The sequence below is a fragment of the Vulpes lagopus genome, chromosome 2 (assembly GCF_018345385.1).
Source record: "Vulpes lagopus strain Blue_001 chromosome 2, ASM1834538v1, whole genome shotgun sequence".
Taxonomy (NCBI): domain Eukaryota; kingdom Metazoa; phylum Chordata; class Mammalia; order Carnivora; family Canidae; genus Vulpes; species Vulpes lagopus.
Genome location: NC_054825.1, coordinates 15800782 through 15820013, shown reverse-complemented (window position 1 = coordinate 15820013; position 19232 = coordinate 15800782). Strand labels below are relative to the sequence as shown.

The following is a 19232-nucleotide window of genomic DNA, read 5'->3' as shown; positions in this document are numbered from 1 at the left end:
GCAGAAATGAACACTTCTTTAATTTCTGGATAAACGTTTTATAGACATCAGTGAGTAGACGGCACAGGGAAAGGAATTTAATATTTTTTAATGTGAATTTTTTTTAAAGATTTGATTTCTTTATTTGAGAGAGAGAGTGCAGGAGCGGAGCAGAGGGGCAGAGGCAGAGGGGGAAGCAGACTCCCTGATGCGCAAGAAGTCCCACATGGGGCTCGATCCCAGGACCCTGGGACCACGACCGGAGATGAAGGCAGATGCTTAACTGAGCCTCCCAAGCACCCCTGAAATTCTTTCTCTTAGCTTTGGAATTCCCATTATCTGGACAGCCCTACTATAGAGAAGGTGAGCTGGTGAGAGCCATACTTCTGGCGAGAGTAGCAGTTTCATTTACAGCATAGTAAGAGCTAGTCACACTTGGATTTTTTTCCCTCTCAAGTAGAATATGATAAAAACTGGAGCTCCCCTCCCACCAAAGATGCAAAGTTCAGAATGGAGTTGTGTGCATAAGTCACTGAACAAGACAATTTATTCTGAAACCTGTAGCATTATGGTGTCTCCTTTAACAGACAGAGCTTCTCTTTAGACCTTCTTTAGGAAATGTCCCATCATTTGTGTCCCCTTGAAAAGCCTGGGATTTTCGAGTTAAGGAAAAGATGAAGAACTGAGACAAGCCCAGGGGTGGGCAGGGGCATGGCATTAAGCATTAATCTGGGAAGCAGGGTTAGAAAACCAAATCTAGGAGAGACTCTCAGACATTAAAAAAGGGCCTGAGGGGCTACTCAGACATGAGGAATCAGTACACCACAGAGAAAGATCTACAGTTCCCAGATCTCCCCAAAGAGGGAACAGAAATAGGTTTCAACTACATTAGGCAGCGTGCATGCACCTGAGTGGGTAGTGTCTGTGGCTGCGTGTGTGTTGGGAGGAGTGGAATTGCAGGAGGCAAAGACCAACACTTCACACCTGTAAAGGTTGTTCTACAAGACTGGATATGAAGTCAACAAATACTTCAGAGAGCACTTTCTTAAGTTGCACCAGTGACTCAACTGTTGTTTAATTTCCCTGGCGTTTACTTAGGTGGACAGAGTAATTCTAGAAGAATTTACAGAAGGGATGGGCCTTTGAGAGGCATTAGAAGGAAGGTGAACTTGAGGTAGGTCTTTGACAAATACAGAAAAGAATATAGGTATTTCCCATGAGGGCAGGAGGGACAGTTGGACAGAGGCTGGAGGAAATCTCCTTCACAAGGATTCCAACAGGTAAAACATGGCCGGGGTGGCGGGGGGTGGGCAGAAGTATAATCAGCCCGGGTTTGGGATGCAGGTGGGCCTTGGTAGAAAATCATCAACCCTACTTTCCAGCTTAGTGATCTCTGGTGGGTTTCTAAACTCCTACCAGCCTCCTCTTCCTCATCTATTAGAGGGGAAGGAATAGCACAGACCCTGATGATTCAAAGGTTACAGACGACGTATATAAAGCTGTCAACACAAAGCCTGTCATTTGATATGTGTTCAATAACTGGCAGATTTAATAATAATATTAAAAATAATAAAACAAGATGGGCTCAGATAAGGGTGGGAAGGAGGTAAGCTCAGGACTTAAGGACTCTCAGTGGTTAGCAGGAAGTTGTGAACTTTACCTTGTCACTCGTTTAGGTTTTTGAGCTGGAAATATGATGACAGCAGTGTCCTAAGAGGATTACTTTGGTGCCAGTCTGTAGAACACATTTGAGACACAATACACCACTGTTCTCAGAAGCTACCAAGAAGCAAGATTGTGTGTGTGTGTGTGTGTGTGTGTGTGTGTGTGTGTGAGATTCACCTGAATGTCAGGTGGAGAGCGAACATCTCTCCCTCAAGGGCAGACTGGAATAAGTTTAATTGGATCCCACTCTACCTTAAAAGCAAGTTGGGCCATCCGACGGTCTCAAAAGGCTTCCAAGACACAAAAGAAAGAAAATAAAAAACGATGTGCCCAGATGTAAAATCCTCCTTACCTTCATGTGTCTCCCTCACAGCCAAATTCTTATTCTTTCACATGGTTTCCAAACCATAAGCATCCCTTATTATTTCAATTAGATGAGTGCTCACCTAACTTAATTTCTAGTATTTGTTAGAAAAAAAACAAGAACAAAAATAATAAACCCCTCTTGTACTTTTAAAACTTGTACTAGAACACACACATAAGCTAGACAATTATAGCTTTTAAATGAGTGTAGGGACCTCTGGAGTTTAGGTTGATGAGAGTGCATTAGGGAAGACATATTGACTGATAAACCCACAAAAGTCTCTCCTATTTATGGTACAGGATACAGAAAGGGTAAGATGTCCTTGAACACCTAGAGAAATAACTGTTTCCTCAAGATTCCTGGATCACTAAGTGTCTGCAACTGGAAGTGGATGGGCCACCAGTTAGGAGAAGAGAGTGAGGCTCAAAATATGTCAGCAAATGCCATTCTACCCTAGCAGAGGTGTGATCTGCCAGCAAGCTTGCTCTCCAGTCAGGGTCAACCCCAAACCAGGCAGATATATGCAAACTTTCCCCAGCAGAGAAAAGGATGCATCAAATCAATGAGAGCTAAGCCCTAAGTGGTGAGCACAACAGGGAATCTACATCCCTCCTTCATAAGGCCCCCCATGTTCCTCAGGATGGATGCTCCCACCATGCGAGCCTGCTCAAGGGTGATTTGTGTCAGCTACAGGAGGAAGAATCGAGGTGTCTCTGGGAGCAAGAAGAAATGGAGAGGACCAGGAGAGTTTTGGAACTGAGAAGACACAGGGTCAGGCCCCAGCTCTGAGCACAAGCCAACCTGTTTCAACTGTTGAGAATCTATGATGGGCCTAAGTAAGAGCCCAAGTAAGCTGTGCACTAGTGATTTACAGATGGGGACACAGCGCTGCTTGTGAGAGGCTCCCCGTTTAGTGAGAGCCCGTAGAGCCCGTGGATGTCAACACACTGTGCCAAGTGCAGTCAGTATCCCTACACACCATCTGATGGAACACAGAGGTTGAACCCTTGGTCCAATCAGCCTCTGTGTGACCTTGAACAATTTATTTACCCTTTCTGAATGCCATTTTTCTCATCTCTAGGATGAATGCCTGGCCTACGTGCTCCCTTGTGCCCCTCTCACTTTAAAAGCCATGATGGAATTCCTTTCTTTCCACAGAAGCTCTTGTGTACCTGCCCCAAATCCTGCCTACCTCTGTCGCTGGCTAAGATTGGTGCCATCAGAGAGCTGGGACGTAGAAGTGTGGACTGGCCCAGACCTCAAAATAAAAAAGAACAGCCTTTAATCAGTGGCTAAGGGCTAAGATAATACCAGTATGTGACCTCTCCGTGGCCTGCCAATGTTCCAGTTAGACAACGGCTACCGAGTTAGGAAGCAAATGTGAACCCAGGCAATTGGTCTGACTTCTAAGGCATCTGCAAGGACTTAGAAAGAGAGCTGCTCTTTGGGGACCACTGATCTGTGATATATCCACCCCAAAAACAAGTCTGGGGCTTTCATGGGCCCCACAGGAACGGAATCAAGAAGTGGCTTTTATAATCTCCTTTCCCATCGAGTATAAATTACTTATATTGGGGAAACAAATCCATTAGCAACAGGGCTGGGTTGTTCCAGTTGAGCAGAAGGTACAAATGAAGATACCTGGCCTTTATTAAAGGTCAGCATCTGTTTTTGTTACTCTGGGGGTTCCTGAAAACATCCCCAAAAGAGAGGGCATGTCATCAGAAGCATCTTTATTCGCACCCAAACATTTCACTCAATTACCACTTACTCAGTGAAAGGCCAAAGCTAACGCACGTGATTACGAAAGATACACAGGAGCAGAATGGATAGAGCAGAACCATATTTCTCTTTGTCCTAAGGTGCAGTCTTAGCGCTGCGAGCTGTCGTGATCCGATTTCTCCAGCCCATCCATTAGTATAATAAAACCAAACTGAGTTTCCAGCAACAAGGATCAATTTGAGTTCAGCATGTTCACCTCAAAGTTATTCCCTGGAGGGGCTTCAAGTGAAAATAGATACAGATAAATCATTGAAATGGTTCAAGACAGCCCCGAAAGAACAGACATCCGTATTTAGGGAGGAAGTTAGGTCCTATAGCAAGAACGTGTGGCATAATAAATCCAAGCTTCCCAAAGAGCAAAATCAAAAGGGTGGTTACTCACATTATAATATCATGTGGTGAAAGTCCCTAAAACATTATTAAGAGGAAAAAAAAAATCAAGTCACAGTAAGATGATAGAACGATCCCATTTTTATACTCCTCCTATCTTATTCCTGTTGAGAAAGATACACAGTTAACAATTTTACCTCCAGAGAAAAGGCGGAATGAGGCAGACAGGGTAGGGACAAGAGGCTTTCACTTTTGGTTCTCTGTTCTGTAGCATTTCACTTTCTTAAGATCTGTTTTATATATTACTTGGATAATTAAAAAAAAAAATCAAAGATCGCTAGGTTCTTTTTGCATGTTCCAGACAAGCTAGTAATTTAAGCTATAATTCGATTCTGAAAGATTTAACTTGCATTTCAGGGCCACGCCCAGTTGGTAAATAATGTACACCTGCGCAGAGTGCCCCCACCCTCTCCCTTTTGACACTCTCCTTGCCACTTGATTTGCCGGCTTTGACACATGCACTGCATCCTTTCTAAGAGATGCTTGGAGGGGTGATTAGGGATGCCAGGTGATCAAAGCAGCACACCTGAAACCTTCAGAACAGCTCGCTTCTCTTTCCAGCCCATCCCAGCTGGGCTCCAGCCCGTCCCAGCACAGCATACACAGGGGAGAAGGACCCTTTCCTCATGCATCTTCATGAACTTACTGATTCGCTTGGGGGCAAGGAAGAGAATGAAGGCCAGGATGGGGGCAGGGAGGCAACTGTCAAACACAACAAAAATTTCAAGATGCAATGACAATCAAAAGGGACACACAATCCAGGGGCTCAGCTGTGCAAACACCCCAGATATAGGATGTGCTTTCGACCGCCGGCGCTAAATGAAAGGTTCTTGAGGACTTCACAATACAGAGGTTCTCGCCCCAAGAATATGTCTGCCTGGCTTTCGATTGATCATCCCCCCCACCCCACCCCACCCCACCCCACCCCCGTTAGGTGGCCGAGCCCTGCAGCACCGCACAGCATTGCAACTTCTGCAAGCGTGCACGGGGATCGATATTTATAATTACCTTTCTCCTTCACCATGGCAACCGGGTCCTCTGGCGAGCAGCGCCCAAGGAAACAGGAATGCAGTGTGGGGTGGGAGCGCTCCTGGGCGGACAGGTCGGCGGCTGCAGACGGCTGCGAGCAAGAGCCCGCGGCATCCGCTCGCAGGTCCGGGGCCGCTTTCTAAAATCCCGCCCCCAGCCCGGGGGGCCGAGCTCCCGCGCCCGCGCCCGCGCCCGCCCCGCGATCGCCGCCGAGCGGCCGCGCCCAGCTCGGGGACTCTGCCCTGGGGTGAAACCGCTCGCCCGCAGCTGCCGCCGCTGCAACAAATGCAAAATTCCACCGTCCTAATCTCTGGTCACTGACACCACTTTGCATTCCTCGCGCCGAGGCCTGGGGGGAAAACCGGGCAACAAAATGCTGCCTCCCGCAGTCTGATAAATGATTGCCAGGAGAGGGGGGCCGAGGAGCAGCCCAGGGGCTGTGTCGATAAATAAAACCAGTCAATAGGTAGCTCATTAGTTCTCTGTTACTGCTGCTCCCACTTCTTATTCCGGCTCCTTTCGGACACACTGAATACATAAAATTAACCATAGGAGAAAAACAGACAAAAATAATGCCAGGGACTCCCACCAACTTTTGAGGCTCAATTATGATGAATAGAGATTGGCCTGGAGCTCACCTCTGCTTCCCCCCACCACCACCCCCCAACATGGTTTTCCTGAATGGTTGGGGGCAGGGGGAGAAGGCAGAGGGGACACTGAGACCAGGAGAGCCTAGCCTGGGAAGAGGATCTTGCAGATCCCTCCAGGATCAAATTCAGGATCAAAGCAAAAATCTGACTTATCCAGTTAGGTAGGATTCTGACGTCCACCTTCTCTCTCTGCTTCATTGGAGTTTTCTAGACAAGCCCCTGGGATATGGGTATAGATGAGGGAGGGTAAGGGGGGCCAACAGCCACACCCCTCACACCCTCCTCCACCCCCTCTACCACCACCACCCTGGGAGCCTGGCACAGCCGCAGTGGCTGCTGACAAGGCTTTTGATTTCTGACCCACAGGGTCACAGGTCCGTCTCCAGGGAGCTGAGGACTTCTGGATCTTCAAAGCCTGTGCCTACCCCACTCCAGCACCTGTCTCCCAGACCTAGATCATTCGACCGGCCGCACATCACATACATCCACCATGTGGGAGAAATGTGATGAGCAAGAGACAAAAAGACAGACATAGCCCCACTCCGGGGAGAGCAGCAGATGGCCAACACATCTTTCCCAACCAGAATGCACAGCCAGTATTAGACTGTATTTACTGCAAATATTGTACCGTGTTGGGTCTAAGAGCGCCAGGGTAACAGAAAGGAATGAAGTCAATCAACCTGCCTCATCTTGGGAAGGTTGTTGATAGCTGGAATGAGGTTTCATCGGGTGAGGGGGCGCTTTACTGCTGGCTTTCTGATGGGTAACAGGAGCAGATCTCAAGCAGCTGTGACATTCCTACATCTGTGACTCAGGGCTTTACTATTAATAGCTTGAGTGTCTCCGCCTGTAAGGGCTAAGTCCCCTCCAACCCCTGAATTGTCTTTTCTATGAAATAGACTCTGCCCACAGTGCTCCCTGCCCCCACTGTAGCCCCATGGGTCATGTTTTTCCTAAGTCAGCAGCCAGCTGGAGTGTAAGTGCTGAAGAGCCTTGAAACAGCTTTTCCAACCTCCATTCATACATCCGCACCACACGTTAGAGCAACCCCATGAGTCCAGGGAGATGGACAGGGCTCAAGAGCACGGAGGGGACAAGCCCTTTACATTCCCAGATTTTCATGCACTAAAACTGCACTTGTCCGCTTCTCCCACCCCTAATCACCCTCAGAGCTCATAAAGAGATGCTGACAAGCAAAATTAACCTCAGAGAAGTGGAATTAGATTGGTGCCATGAGCCTAGCAGGTGAATTTATTTTATTATATTTTTGCTGCCTAGGCTCTGGGGTCTCTCCAAGGCTTTCCTGTTATTCGGCTCAAAGCTAAGGGAATAGTGCTCTTTAGTCTTTCACCTTCTCTCCCTTGCTCTCTCCCAGCTGGTACATGACAGTAAAACACCAGTGGGTTTCTAGTCCAAATCCAATCCTACATCAAGTGTTCCAAATACTATAAATGCAATTAGTTCAATTTCTCTTTTACTCGGCATGACAATTTTTAATCCTGAGATTTATTAACCAAACCGGTCCCTTATTACAGTTCTGAACCTACCTGTATACCTTGGTGGATAAAATGCACAGAAACCCTGATTTAGAAAGGCTCTTGGGTAGCGTTAGAGACTAAGCTAGCAGAGTGACAGTCCGTGCCTATTCATTTTCAGAGAAGCCTTTTCTAAAGGAAAATACTACACAGTGGTTCAGAGAGATTCCCTCCCTCCTGCATTTTCCGTGGAAAGAATTTTCCTGCACCACAAAGTGAATGAGTCACCAGCATTTAGTTGCTAAATAACAGTCATATGGCTAAAGTTCCTCCCAACACTCAGACACTGCTACTTTAGGATAAAAGCATCCACTCGGCACTTTTAAGATAACCAAAGAGGGTATTACTAAAGTTATTTTTGGAATGTGGGAGAGTAAAACAAAATTGTTTTTGTCTCCTTGCCTCTGGTCAGTTAAGAGCTCAGAGAACAGAACCAGAATGTAGATACTTTCTACTTTTTTTTTTTTTTTTTACTTTGCAGTGCAGCAAAAGAAATCAAGAAAATATGAAAAATGTAAGGTTCACAAGATGGCAGGACTTCTTATTCCTATTTTTAGAGATGATTTCCAAAGAACTTATCTCAATTTCATTTCACGCAAATGAGATAAGACTTCATAATACAGACACCAGCCCAGAGGGTTTTATTTGCTTTATTCACCCAAACTGACTCACTGCCACCTTTTGCATTTGCTCACGAAACGAAGCAAGGGCTGTCCACAAGTGACCGAAGGACAGAAACCATTTTGTGGGAGAGAAAGCTTTGGTAGAATACAACCACTCCTGGCAAAAATTCAAGAGTACATCATTTCAGTAGAAGCTATGCCAGCAAAGAGGGAAATGTTGCAACCAGAAAACAAGCAACTTGGCAGAGTTCACTTCCTCATTGTCCTCTTCCTTCAACATAGCCACAGATAGCCTACTGCTTGTGCACCTGTACGGCAGGAATCTCAGGACCCCTCCATGATTTTGGGACCCCAGGTTTCCAGGTAGCACACATCCTGAGGGACCCATTGGCAAGAGAGCATGCAAAATCCTTTCTAGAAGAATTTGGCTGAAAGCAAATTCAAGAATGAGTTCCTTATTTGCTTTTTCTTTCATGTTTATATCAATCACCCTCACTGCAGACATTTATGGAGCACCCCCAGTGTGCCAGGTACTACTGGGCCAGCAGTTCAAACACAGGAAAAGAGAAGCTATTGGTCTGGAGTTGCTTACCATCTACTGGAGGAGATGCATGCACACTAATGCTCTCAATAAAGTTAGGAATGTGTCAAAGACAGAAGTGGGGTGCAGCGGGTTCCAGGTAGTGCGGGACCCAGCGGGGAGCCGGGAAAGGTTCCAGGAGGAGTAAGAGGATGAGAGGAGGGGAAAGGGACTCCTGAGTGGCCCAGTGGTTGGGCATCTGCCTTTGGCTCAGGGCATGATCCCGGTCCTAGGATCAAGTCCTGCATCGGGCTCCCTGCAAGGAGCCTGCTTCTCCCTCTGCCTGTGTCTCGGCCTCTCTCTGTGTGTCTCTCATGAAAAAATGGATAAAATCTTAAAAAAAAAAAAAAAAAAAGAAAAGGAAGGAAGGGAAAGATCATTCTATGCAGAGGTAATGGGGAAGGAGAAGATGTCAAGTAACTCACAGTTCATGGGGAAGAGGGAAAGGCTCAAGCTGAGGCTGGGTGGCAGGTCACAGAGGGCTCTGAACAACATGCTAAGGAGGTCGGACCCTAGAACTAATGCAGTTAGAATCTCAAATCTGAGCTACCATTCCTTTCCAAATTAAGTTCAAAAGACTGGCTTTGTCTCAAAGTCTGCCATGGTCTGTTTCCAATGATGTTCCTTCCTTCCTCCAAATTAGGTGGGTTGGTGTATGCATGTCCAATGAACTGTCTATGTTTATTAGTTTATTTAGATACTTGCCTGATACATAGAATAAAATGATAGCAGTGTTCATCTCACATACAACATTTTAAGTAACTTCAAACATCAGGGATTGTAGTCATAGCTTCATGTCCGCCACTAGGCTGTGAGTTCCATGAAGACAAGAAGGGTTTCACGCTTTTCTAGACTCCCAAAGGTACAGTTCGCAGACCTCCAAGGATGGAAATACTAGGGATGTTTTAAATGCAGACACTTGGTTCCCACCCAAGATCTGATGATTCAGATTCTCTGCAGAGGAGGCTGGAGCTGCAGCCAGCTCCCTAAGTGACTAAGGACCACTGGCGTAGCACACTGGCCTGTGAAGCAGGAAGTAAATGAATGTGAGATGTGCAAACACAGCTATACACCATGCTGCCACATCTAAACAGCAACCCCTCTCAGTTGGCTAAGATAATAATCATCCCAACATTCACTGCAATCTTAATGGAAATTTTTGGAAGTGATGATTCCAGAGTTTCATAGGGCCTGAGACAAATTCCTAAATGTCTGAGCCCTCATGATCCTACTCTCATGTCCTCAACACACAATTCCTAGGATTTTTTCCATATGAATCTCACAGAATCGATGCCCAACAAAATTATTTTCCATGAATTCTTCAAGTAGAATCATTTCACATTTATATGCAAAACTTCCCCATGGTCCTTCTCAGAAGCCAATTCTGATTTTAGACCTGAGCAATAGTTTGCAGCTTAAGAAAAATTGCTAAGGTATATTTTAAGCTTCCTATGAATAAACCACTGAAGTTATAAACTGCAGAGTGAGCATGAAACAAGTCATTTCCCTACACATGTACTAGAACCTATTACCCGAATTCAAAGGATCTCTTGATAGTAGAGTTTCACGGATTGTAGCCTAATTTGAGGCATGTGAGAAGTTCACAAGAAATACAGAAATAGCTCTGAATTGCTTGGGAAAAGCCCCTTTAAGAAAAAAGTTTATTGTTAGCTTTTTTCTTTAATATTTTCTAGGTAAAAATATTTACAGGTGGTGGGAAAGAACAGTCACTTTCTATCATATGGAACTGTGATGGCTTCCCTAGTAATACTCCCTTTTTTCTGACACTTAGTGCCACCAGGGCTCTGGGCTTGACTATAGTGCAATGAAGGATTTACATGTCTATTTTTGAAAAAGGCTCTGGGCTTTCTGAGGGAAGGGATCACATGTCAATATCTGTATTAATGAATATTAACAATAAACGTCCCTAGCTCATCATAGTAAGTCAAAATACTAGATAAGCATTCATTTTTAGAGTCAAATAGACTGATTTAAAAATCTAACTCAAATAAAACAAAAGTCAATTTGGTCTCACACCTAAGTCAATTTAGCAGTTGCTTGAAAGTATTGGCCAAGATATAAACCCATAATTTACCTTGGAGAGAAAGCAGGCTGAAAAGAAATGTAATCAGATAGTCATCTTACCAAGTTCCCTTAAGAACTAACTCTCAATACTACTTTTGTCACCATTTACAGAATGTTTATAATGTGTCTGCCACCATCCTAGTCTGTTTACATTTATCACCTCATTTAATCCCCATACCAACTGGATGAGATATTATTATTACACTTCACACATGAGGAAAGAGATTTGTCAGAATCCAAAGCCACGGGCCCTCCCTTTGCTGTGTTTGGCCTTGCCTTCCATGAAGGTCATGAAACAGCCTCTCCTTCCCTCTACCAACCAACCACACACACACACACACACACACACACACACACACACACACTTTTTTTTTTTTTTAGTTAAGATGTGCGCAATGTACATTGAGGTCTTTGGCATTTCCAAAAAAAACCTGGCACGATAGAAATGATGTTGCATTTTGCCTTGTTTGAATAGAATAATCTTCTCTTGATACCTATCCCTCATCAGTTCTTGAACTTCTTATGATAGGACCTCCTAGGTAAACAACATCATAACCTTGGCCTGTTGGGCTTGTCCTTCGCTAGACAGGGGAGGATGGTGTGCCCAGGATCCACACACCATGTCTTTTAAGATACAATTCACTCACCCTGTCAAATCATTCTCAAGGACTGGCATTCCTATGCTTTAAATAGAAATAATTTTAAAAATTAGGGAAAGGGTGATTGGATCAGAGAATTTTTGCAAGGTTTACAAACCTCCATTTGCCCTCTCTCATTTAGCCTTACAACTCCAATTATGCCCCTTCCTTCTCTGGCACACTCCCAGAAAATAACCTCTTTCTTAAAAAAAAAAAAAAAAAAAAAAATATATATATATATATATATATATATATATATATATATATATATAAAATTGAAGTTCAATTTGCTAACATATAGTATAACACCCAGTGCTCATCCCGTCAAGTACCCCCCTCAGTGCCCATCACCCAGCCACCCCATCCGCCACCAACCTCCCCTTCTACTACCCCTTGTTCATTTCCCAGAGTTAGGAGTCTCTCATGTTTTGTCACCCTCTTTAATAACTTCTGTCTCATTCTCCCCTGACATTTCATCCATTATCTGTGGGACAGGCATGCCAAGTCCACAGCCAGTAGCACGTTTGCTGCCACCAGAAGGGCGGCACTGTCATCCAAACCAAATCTCAGCGGGTTTCTCCAGTTCTTGATGCAAGGAGAGAAGGTGCTGTGCACCCAACCCTGTGGTTTGGGAAACACTATAACATATAGGAAAAAATCAGCATCAGTTTCATGTGTATGTAAGATGAAAACTAAGTCCTAAGGCAGACTTGTCCAAGGTTGCACAATTACCTACCATTAGGCCAAAACTGATGTCTTACCTCTACTCAGTGATTATGTCCCTATGTCACATGGGCCACACAGGCAGCCAGATCAAACACAGCCAGGGTCTGAATCCCAGCTCCACCATAGGCTAAGTGACCTTGGGCCCATTTGCTCTCTCTGGGTTTCAGCAGTCTCCTCTGTGAATGGTAATAATACATTCCACTTGTGAGGAATCTGCTCCAGATTCTCTCTCCCTCTCTCTCTCTCTCTTTCTCTCTGCCCCTCCTGGTCCTGCGCATGTGCGCACACTCTTTCTCTCTCTCCTTCTCTCATAAATAAATAAAATTTTTCAAAAATTAAAAAAATAAAATTTTACTTTATTTGGGACATTTAATAGCAAATAAAAACACTATGAAAGTGAGAAAGAGTGTGGAATAAGAAAAAAGGCTTTATATTTTAGTAACTTTTTAAAAAGATTTTATTTAGTTTTAATTGAGAGCAAGGGAGAAATCACACAGAAGGAGAAGCAGACTCCCCACTGAGTGGAGAGCCTGATACAAGGCTCAATCCCAACACCCTGGGATCATGTTCGTAGCAGAAGGCAGATGCTTAACTGACTGAGCCACCCAGGAACCCCTATATTTTAGTTCCTTTAAACTTGATTCCTGCAATTTAAACAAGGTACCCCTTATTTTCCTTTTGCAGGGGGCCCTGCAAATGAGATGAAAGTGCCCCGCACTGAGACCAAGTATGAGGAAAGGCCATAACAATTGTTACGGTTTGGCTTCTAACTGCTTCATCAAAATACAACAAAATAGGATAGGCTTGAAAACCATAAAATCCCAGTTTTCAAAACTATTTTAGGATATCAGGAACCTTTTGAAAATATTGAATCTGGGGGATTTAACTTACAATGTCTTGAAGAATTTTAGCACCTCCTGATACCTTAGCATATGACCTTTGCTGCCAAATGAGTGAAGGCATGTGATGCCCACCAGTGAAGCAAGAATGGATGTCGGTGTTAGGAAATCTTCCCAGAGAGACAAAGTTATTCTCCTCAGCCCATTCACTCATTCAGTAAGTACTGACTTACTAAGTGTCAGAACCTGTTGTAGGCAAAGATAAACTCAAAATGGATGAGAGATCTAAATGTGAGACAAGAGTCCATCAAAATCATAGAAAAGAACACAGGCAACACCCTTTTTGAACTTGGCCACAGTAACTTCTTGCAAGATACATCCACGAAGGCAAAAGAAACAAAAGCAAAATGAACTATTGGGACTTCATCAAGATAAGAAGCTTTTGCACAGCAAAGGATACAGTCAACAAAACTAAAAGACAACCTACAGAATGGGAGAAGATATTTGCAAACGACATATCAGATAAAGGGCTAGTTTCCAAAATCTATAAAGAACTTATTAAACTCAACACCAAAGAAACAAACCATCCAATCACGAAATGGGCAAAAGACATGAAGAGAAATCTCACAGAGGAAGACATGGACATGGCCAACATGCACATGAGAAAATGCTCTGTATCACTTGCCATCAGGGAAATACAAATCAAAACCACAATGAGATACCACCTCACACCAGTGAGAATGGGGAAAATTAACAAGGCAGGAAACCACAAATGTTGGAGAGGATGCGGAGAAAAGGGAACGGAACCCTCTTACACTGTTGGTGGGAATGGGAACTGGTGCAGCCACTCTGGAAAACTGTGTGGAGGTTCCTCAAAGAGTTAAAAATAGACCTGCCCTACGACCCAGCAATTGCGCTGTTGGGGATTTACCCCAAAGATTCAGATGCAATGAAACGTCGGGACACCTGCACCCCGATGTTTCTAGCAGCAATGTCCACAATAGCCAAACTGTGGAAGGATTCTCGGTGTCCATCGAAAGATGATGGATAAAGAAGATGTGGTCTATGTATACAATGGAATATTACTCAGCCATTAGAAACGACAAATACCCACCATTTGCTTCAACGTGGATGGACCTGGAGGGTATTATGCTGAGTGAAATAAGTCAATCGGAGAAGGACAAACAGTGTATGTTCTCATTCATTTGGGGAATATAAATAATAGTGAAAGGGAATATAAAGGAAGGGAAAAGAAATGTTGGGAAATATCAGAAAGGGAGACAGAACATAAAGACTCCTAACTCTGGGAAACGAACTAGGGGTGGTGGAAGGGGAGGAGGGCGGGTGTTGGAGGGGAATGGGTGACGGGCACTGAGGCGGACACTTGACGGGATGAGCACTGGGTGTTTTTCTGTATGTTGGTAAATTGAACACCAATAAAAATTAATTAAAAAAAAAAAAAAGAACCTGTTGTAGGTGCTGGGATATCACAGTAAACAAAATAGAAATCTTTGCTGGATAGAGCTTACATTCTAGTTGGGGAAGGGCGTGCTGATATAATAAAATATATAAATAAACTATTATAAATGATATAAAGGATAATAACTCTGGGAGAAAAAAAATCAAGGCTGAAGAATAATGCATGGGATGAAGGAATTGGGGTTTTAAGCAGGTGGCCTAGGAAAGCCCCTTGAGGAAGGGTCATTTGAGTAGGCCTAATGGAGGTAGGAACATCAGCCATGTGACATCTGAGCAAAAAAAGCACTCCAGGCAGAGTGAACAGTAAGAGCGAAGGTTAAGGTGGAGCTTACCTGGTGTGTTCAAGGCCCCTGTGGAGGGCAGCGAGGATGGAGATCTTGCAAAGACTTTGGGTTTTATATGTGAGTGAGGTGGGAAGCCCCTGGAAGCTGTGAGCAAAGCTGCACTATGTGATGGCCATTTCCTGGCCAGGATCCAGAGGAACGGGGAGCAGGCATGGTTGCAGATTGTTGAATTGGTGCATGAAATTTAAAAAAGAGCTTAAGAGCGAGATGAAGACATGACGAAATGAGATAAAGGAAAAGATTATAGAAACAAGGAGTGAAAACTTAGGACCAAGATAGTATCAATAGCAATACATGAAACACCAAAGAACAGAATAGACACTGATACAATATCCACTTCCTGGCATAGGAATGAGCTTGAAATGATCTCAGTGAATGCAGAACAAAGCACCTAAAACAATGAAAGGAAGACAATAGATGTTCAAAATAAAAGAAGCCTTTAAAAAAAAACCTTATGTCCTAGATGTGGAGAATGTAAAAAGCAGAAGCTATATTCAAAGATTAACCCATAAAGGCTTCCTGGAAATGAAAATAGGTTTGAGGGGCACCTATGTGGCTCAGTGAGTTAAGCATCTACCTTTGGCTCTGGTCATGATCCTGGGGTCTTGGGTTCGAGTCCTATGTTGGGCTCCCTGCTCAGTGGAGAGTCTGCTTCTTCCTCTCCCTCTGCCCCTCCTTCTGCTTATGCTCTCTCTCTCTCTCTCAATAAATAAAATCTTTAAAAAGAAAATAGGTTTGAACTTGCAAATTCAAAGAGTTATAGATATAATATTTTGGAAAATTTATACAGATTGCTAAGTCCAAGTTCTGGCCTGAGCTTCTGAACTTCAAAGGGTATCATTCTCCATTTATTTAGGCAGAAAAAAACCTATAATCCATGAAAAGCAAAAATTCAGGCTCACCTCACACTTCTCAACAGCAACACTGATGTATAGAAGACCATGGGGCAAAACCTGAAAGCCTTGAGGAAGGGAAGTGTGCAACCCAAGAACCTTACACACAGTCAAAATGTTCAGACATAAAGGCAATGGGCAAACCAGAATAAACACAAGGGGGCTCAGGAAAAACACCACCACACACCCTTCTTGGGGAAACAGCTTCACAACAACATCTAGCCAGTTATGAGATGAGTCCGCCTTAACTCAGGAGTGCAGTTGTGGTGAAAGGGCTGGTAGTGAGCAGTGAATTCGATTAAATATGAACCTGATACCCCGATTATTGGGTTACGGTTCTAGAAGAAAATAGGAATGTCCTGAGCAAAGAAGGCAAAGAAAAACATGAAGACAATATCATGATGGACAAAAAATCAGGAAGTGGGTAGGAGGCAAGTCCCAGAGGCCAACTGTCCTGGTTTTCACAGCAGGAAGGGAGAGACCTGCATTAGACTGGCCACGATTCTCATTGTTGGCATCTCTTAGAAGAGTCTGAAAGCATATCATCCAGTTGCTTCATCTTTGCTTAGAGATGATGCAGGACCTCATCACGGTTTTTATACGTCAGCTCTCATTTCTTGGGCTTGGTAAAGCGAATATATAGCTGGCATTCTTTAAGGAAAGGGAGATGACATATCTTTGCCTCTTTACTGATTTTTTTCCAGATTCTTAGTTCAAGAACTGAAATTTGTTGCTAGTTTATTTATATCTAGGATTTCCATAGCATCTTTCCTCCAGAAAGACGATACATTAGTTCAAAGGACAGCCACACAGGGTTTTATCTTTCTAGTTATTTACTTTATACATTTATGAAAATGCCATGAAATTCCTCATGACAAGACTTTCATTTATCAATATAGTCTTGCCCAGGTGTAACGATATGCGTTGGGGGGACCTTGCCCCATTCATCCCCCTCCGTTCCCATTCTCCCCCTCTTTTGCATAAGCACTGAGCCGTATGGCTTCTCACCATGGCTGACTGGATCAATAGTAGACACTGGATGGGGGTGGGAGGAGGTATTGGGAAACTCATACATCAGCTAGCCAAACACTTATAATTTATCTTCTGCCTTGGAAAAGGTGAGCTGGGCCAACTGCTTTTCACTCGGGAATCTGAACTAAGAGATACGTAGAAAAGCCCCAGTCGGTAGTGGGTACTTGCATTAAAAGGTCAGGTAAGGCCAGGCCAGCGACCCACCTCACAGAGCCATGTAGCTACTAAAATTCTGAGGGGTAGAGTGTCAAAGGAAGCCAACTAGGAGTGAGGAGTATAGGACATTCCACAAAACTGAACCAATGGTCCTGGAAGGGACTGGAATTTTATACTTCCTGAGGCCTGGCTGTTCAGCATTTCCTGGATTCCTGTGAACTTCTTTATGTTCTTAGACTATACATTCTCCCCTCTTTTGTTTGCTCATATCTCCTTGGCATTCACTTCTACAATTCAAAACTGGTTACTAGAAACATCTTGATGGGTGAGTTAATGCACCTGGAAGCAGCTTTTAACCAATGACAGGTGGGGAGGTGGTAGGTATAAATGCCCCAGCTGGGATATCTCTGAGGCATATTCTACACTATTCTCCCTGAGTTCCCAAGTAGTTCAGTTTTGGCTACTGGTAACTCATTTGATAATTCACCTTTTATTAGCTTCACTCTCCTACCAGTGTTCCCTGGGATCACCTTCTAAATAAGTAACTTGTGTTAAATCTTTGTCTCAGGGTTTGCTTTTGGGGGAGTTCAAAATGAAAGAGAATTTAAGTTATTCATATTTTTATGATAAAAAAGAAAGAAAAATTTGTTTTGATCCTCTGATCACTTTCAGTCAGCCCTTTACTAAGTCAGAGACAGGTTCTAAATAAAGCAATACCCTGAAGTAACCAAATATGCTCCTCAGACAATATATTCTTTTTTTCTCGAGAATCAATGATTCATTGGATCATTTTATTGTATAAACATAATGGAATTTGTATGCACACAACACTTTGCTAATGTGCTTCTTCCTTTACAATATGCAAATGAGCCTACTTGGATTAACTCTGGTAACCGGGGTGAGAACTAACAACTGCCTCATAAACAAATATGACCCCGAATGTCCACTAGCCTGCAGCTATGTTTTAGGGGGAAGGGTGTGATTTATAATCTTTATCAAGTTCTATGGAAATGAGTTATTTTATAATGAAGCCTACCATATTTACATCTATCCATGAGATCTCTTTAAAGAATTTTAAACAGGGACGTGTGGGTGGCTCAGTGGTTGGACGGCTGCCTTCAGCTCAGGTCGTGATCCCAGGATCTGGGATCAAGTCCCACATCGGACTCCTGCAAAGAGCCTGCTTCTCCCTCTGCCTGTGTCTGCCTCTCTCTCTCTCTCTGTCTCTCTCTGTGTCTCTCATGAATAAATAAATAAACCTTTAAAAAAAGAAAAAAGAATTTTAAACAAACATTTCTACAATCCAACCAAAGACTGTGCTAGTACTACTAGATGTGATGTGTCGTGTTGGCTGAAATTTCTGACAAGGTATAGAAGGTAGTTTTGTTCCCTTCCTCCCTTCTCACCAGTCCCTAGCAAGACAGAAGACACTCTGCATATGTATTGGATTTGTTAGGGTTTTAGAAGATTAGAGGGAGGACAGGAAGAGGAATATTTAGAACTTAAATTGTTCTTGGTTTTGGATCTGGATTACAGAACATAGTTTTTCCCTTCCTGGATAAAATATGCTAAGAGTGCTGAGCATTTACCAGTATGCTTCACTGGCTATTATGGTTACTCACAGGAAAAAAGCACTAAACCACAAGAATAGCAGGAAGCCATAGCATCACTCAACTGAAAGCAAAGTGAGCAAAACTCAGGGAATCATGAAAAGAAATAAATTACAGTTGACTCATTAATTATGCTAACAAACATTTACTGGGCACCTACAATATGCATAACGTTCACCTCTAAGGAGCTGAAGGTGGTAAAGAAGTCAAAGATGCCTAGATGAAGCCCTCGGTGAGCTTGCGTTCGAGCACAGCAAATAAATAGCATCCGGTACCTAAATTACACTAAAAAGAGGTAGTGAGGGGCTGGAATAAGAAATGCTGAGAAAATGCTATTAAAGTTTGAGGGAAGGAATGCTTGCTCTGTTGGGCTCACACCTTCTCACCAGAAATGGACTAAACCACTCCTGGTGCCTACACAGAGATGCTAACCAAAAATGTATTAGAACCAGCTGCTTGGATCCTCTTTAAACTCTTAAAATAAAGACCAACTGAACAATGATCTACGTTGTTTGTTTAGATTACTAATCAAATTAACATCGCATAGTACTTTCATCAAGGATAATCCTGGACCTATTGATGACCTTAACGATTAGGCAGCAGTGCTGGCTCCCAAGTGATCCCAGAGCTTGACTGTCCTCTTCAAGGACAAGTCCTGCCCGAGGAAAAGATAACAGATGAACATATCCAGCTACGTACTTGAATCACATGATGGCACTTCAGGGAAAAGGGTGATATGAAACAGAACTGGAAATTGTCCCACAAGAGGAGCAAATGCTGAACACCCTGGAATATTCTGCTGAGGTCAAAAATGAGCTTCCAAAATGACCTGA

At 43.6% G+C, this 19232-nt stretch overlaps 1 protein-coding gene across 6 annotated transcripts in view; it reads right to left on the bottom strand.

Annotated features, from left to right (window-relative positions):
• Nucleotides 1-19232, bottom strand: part of ABLIM1 (actin binding LIM protein 1) — a 292836-nt gene that overhangs the window by 161086 nt on the left and 112518 nt on the right. The window contains exon 1 of one of the 6 annotated variants that reach the window (XM_041745610.1): nucleotides 5189-5496. The exons of the other annotated variants lie outside the window; for them this stretch is intronic. Within the exon in view, the coding sequence (XP_041601544.1) occupies nucleotides 5189-5204 (16 nt within the window). The 5' untranslated portion in view covers nucleotides 5205-5496. Of the gene's footprint in view, nucleotides 1-5188; nucleotides 5497-19232 lie in introns of those variants that run through there. 6 annotated transcript variants of the gene reach the window in all.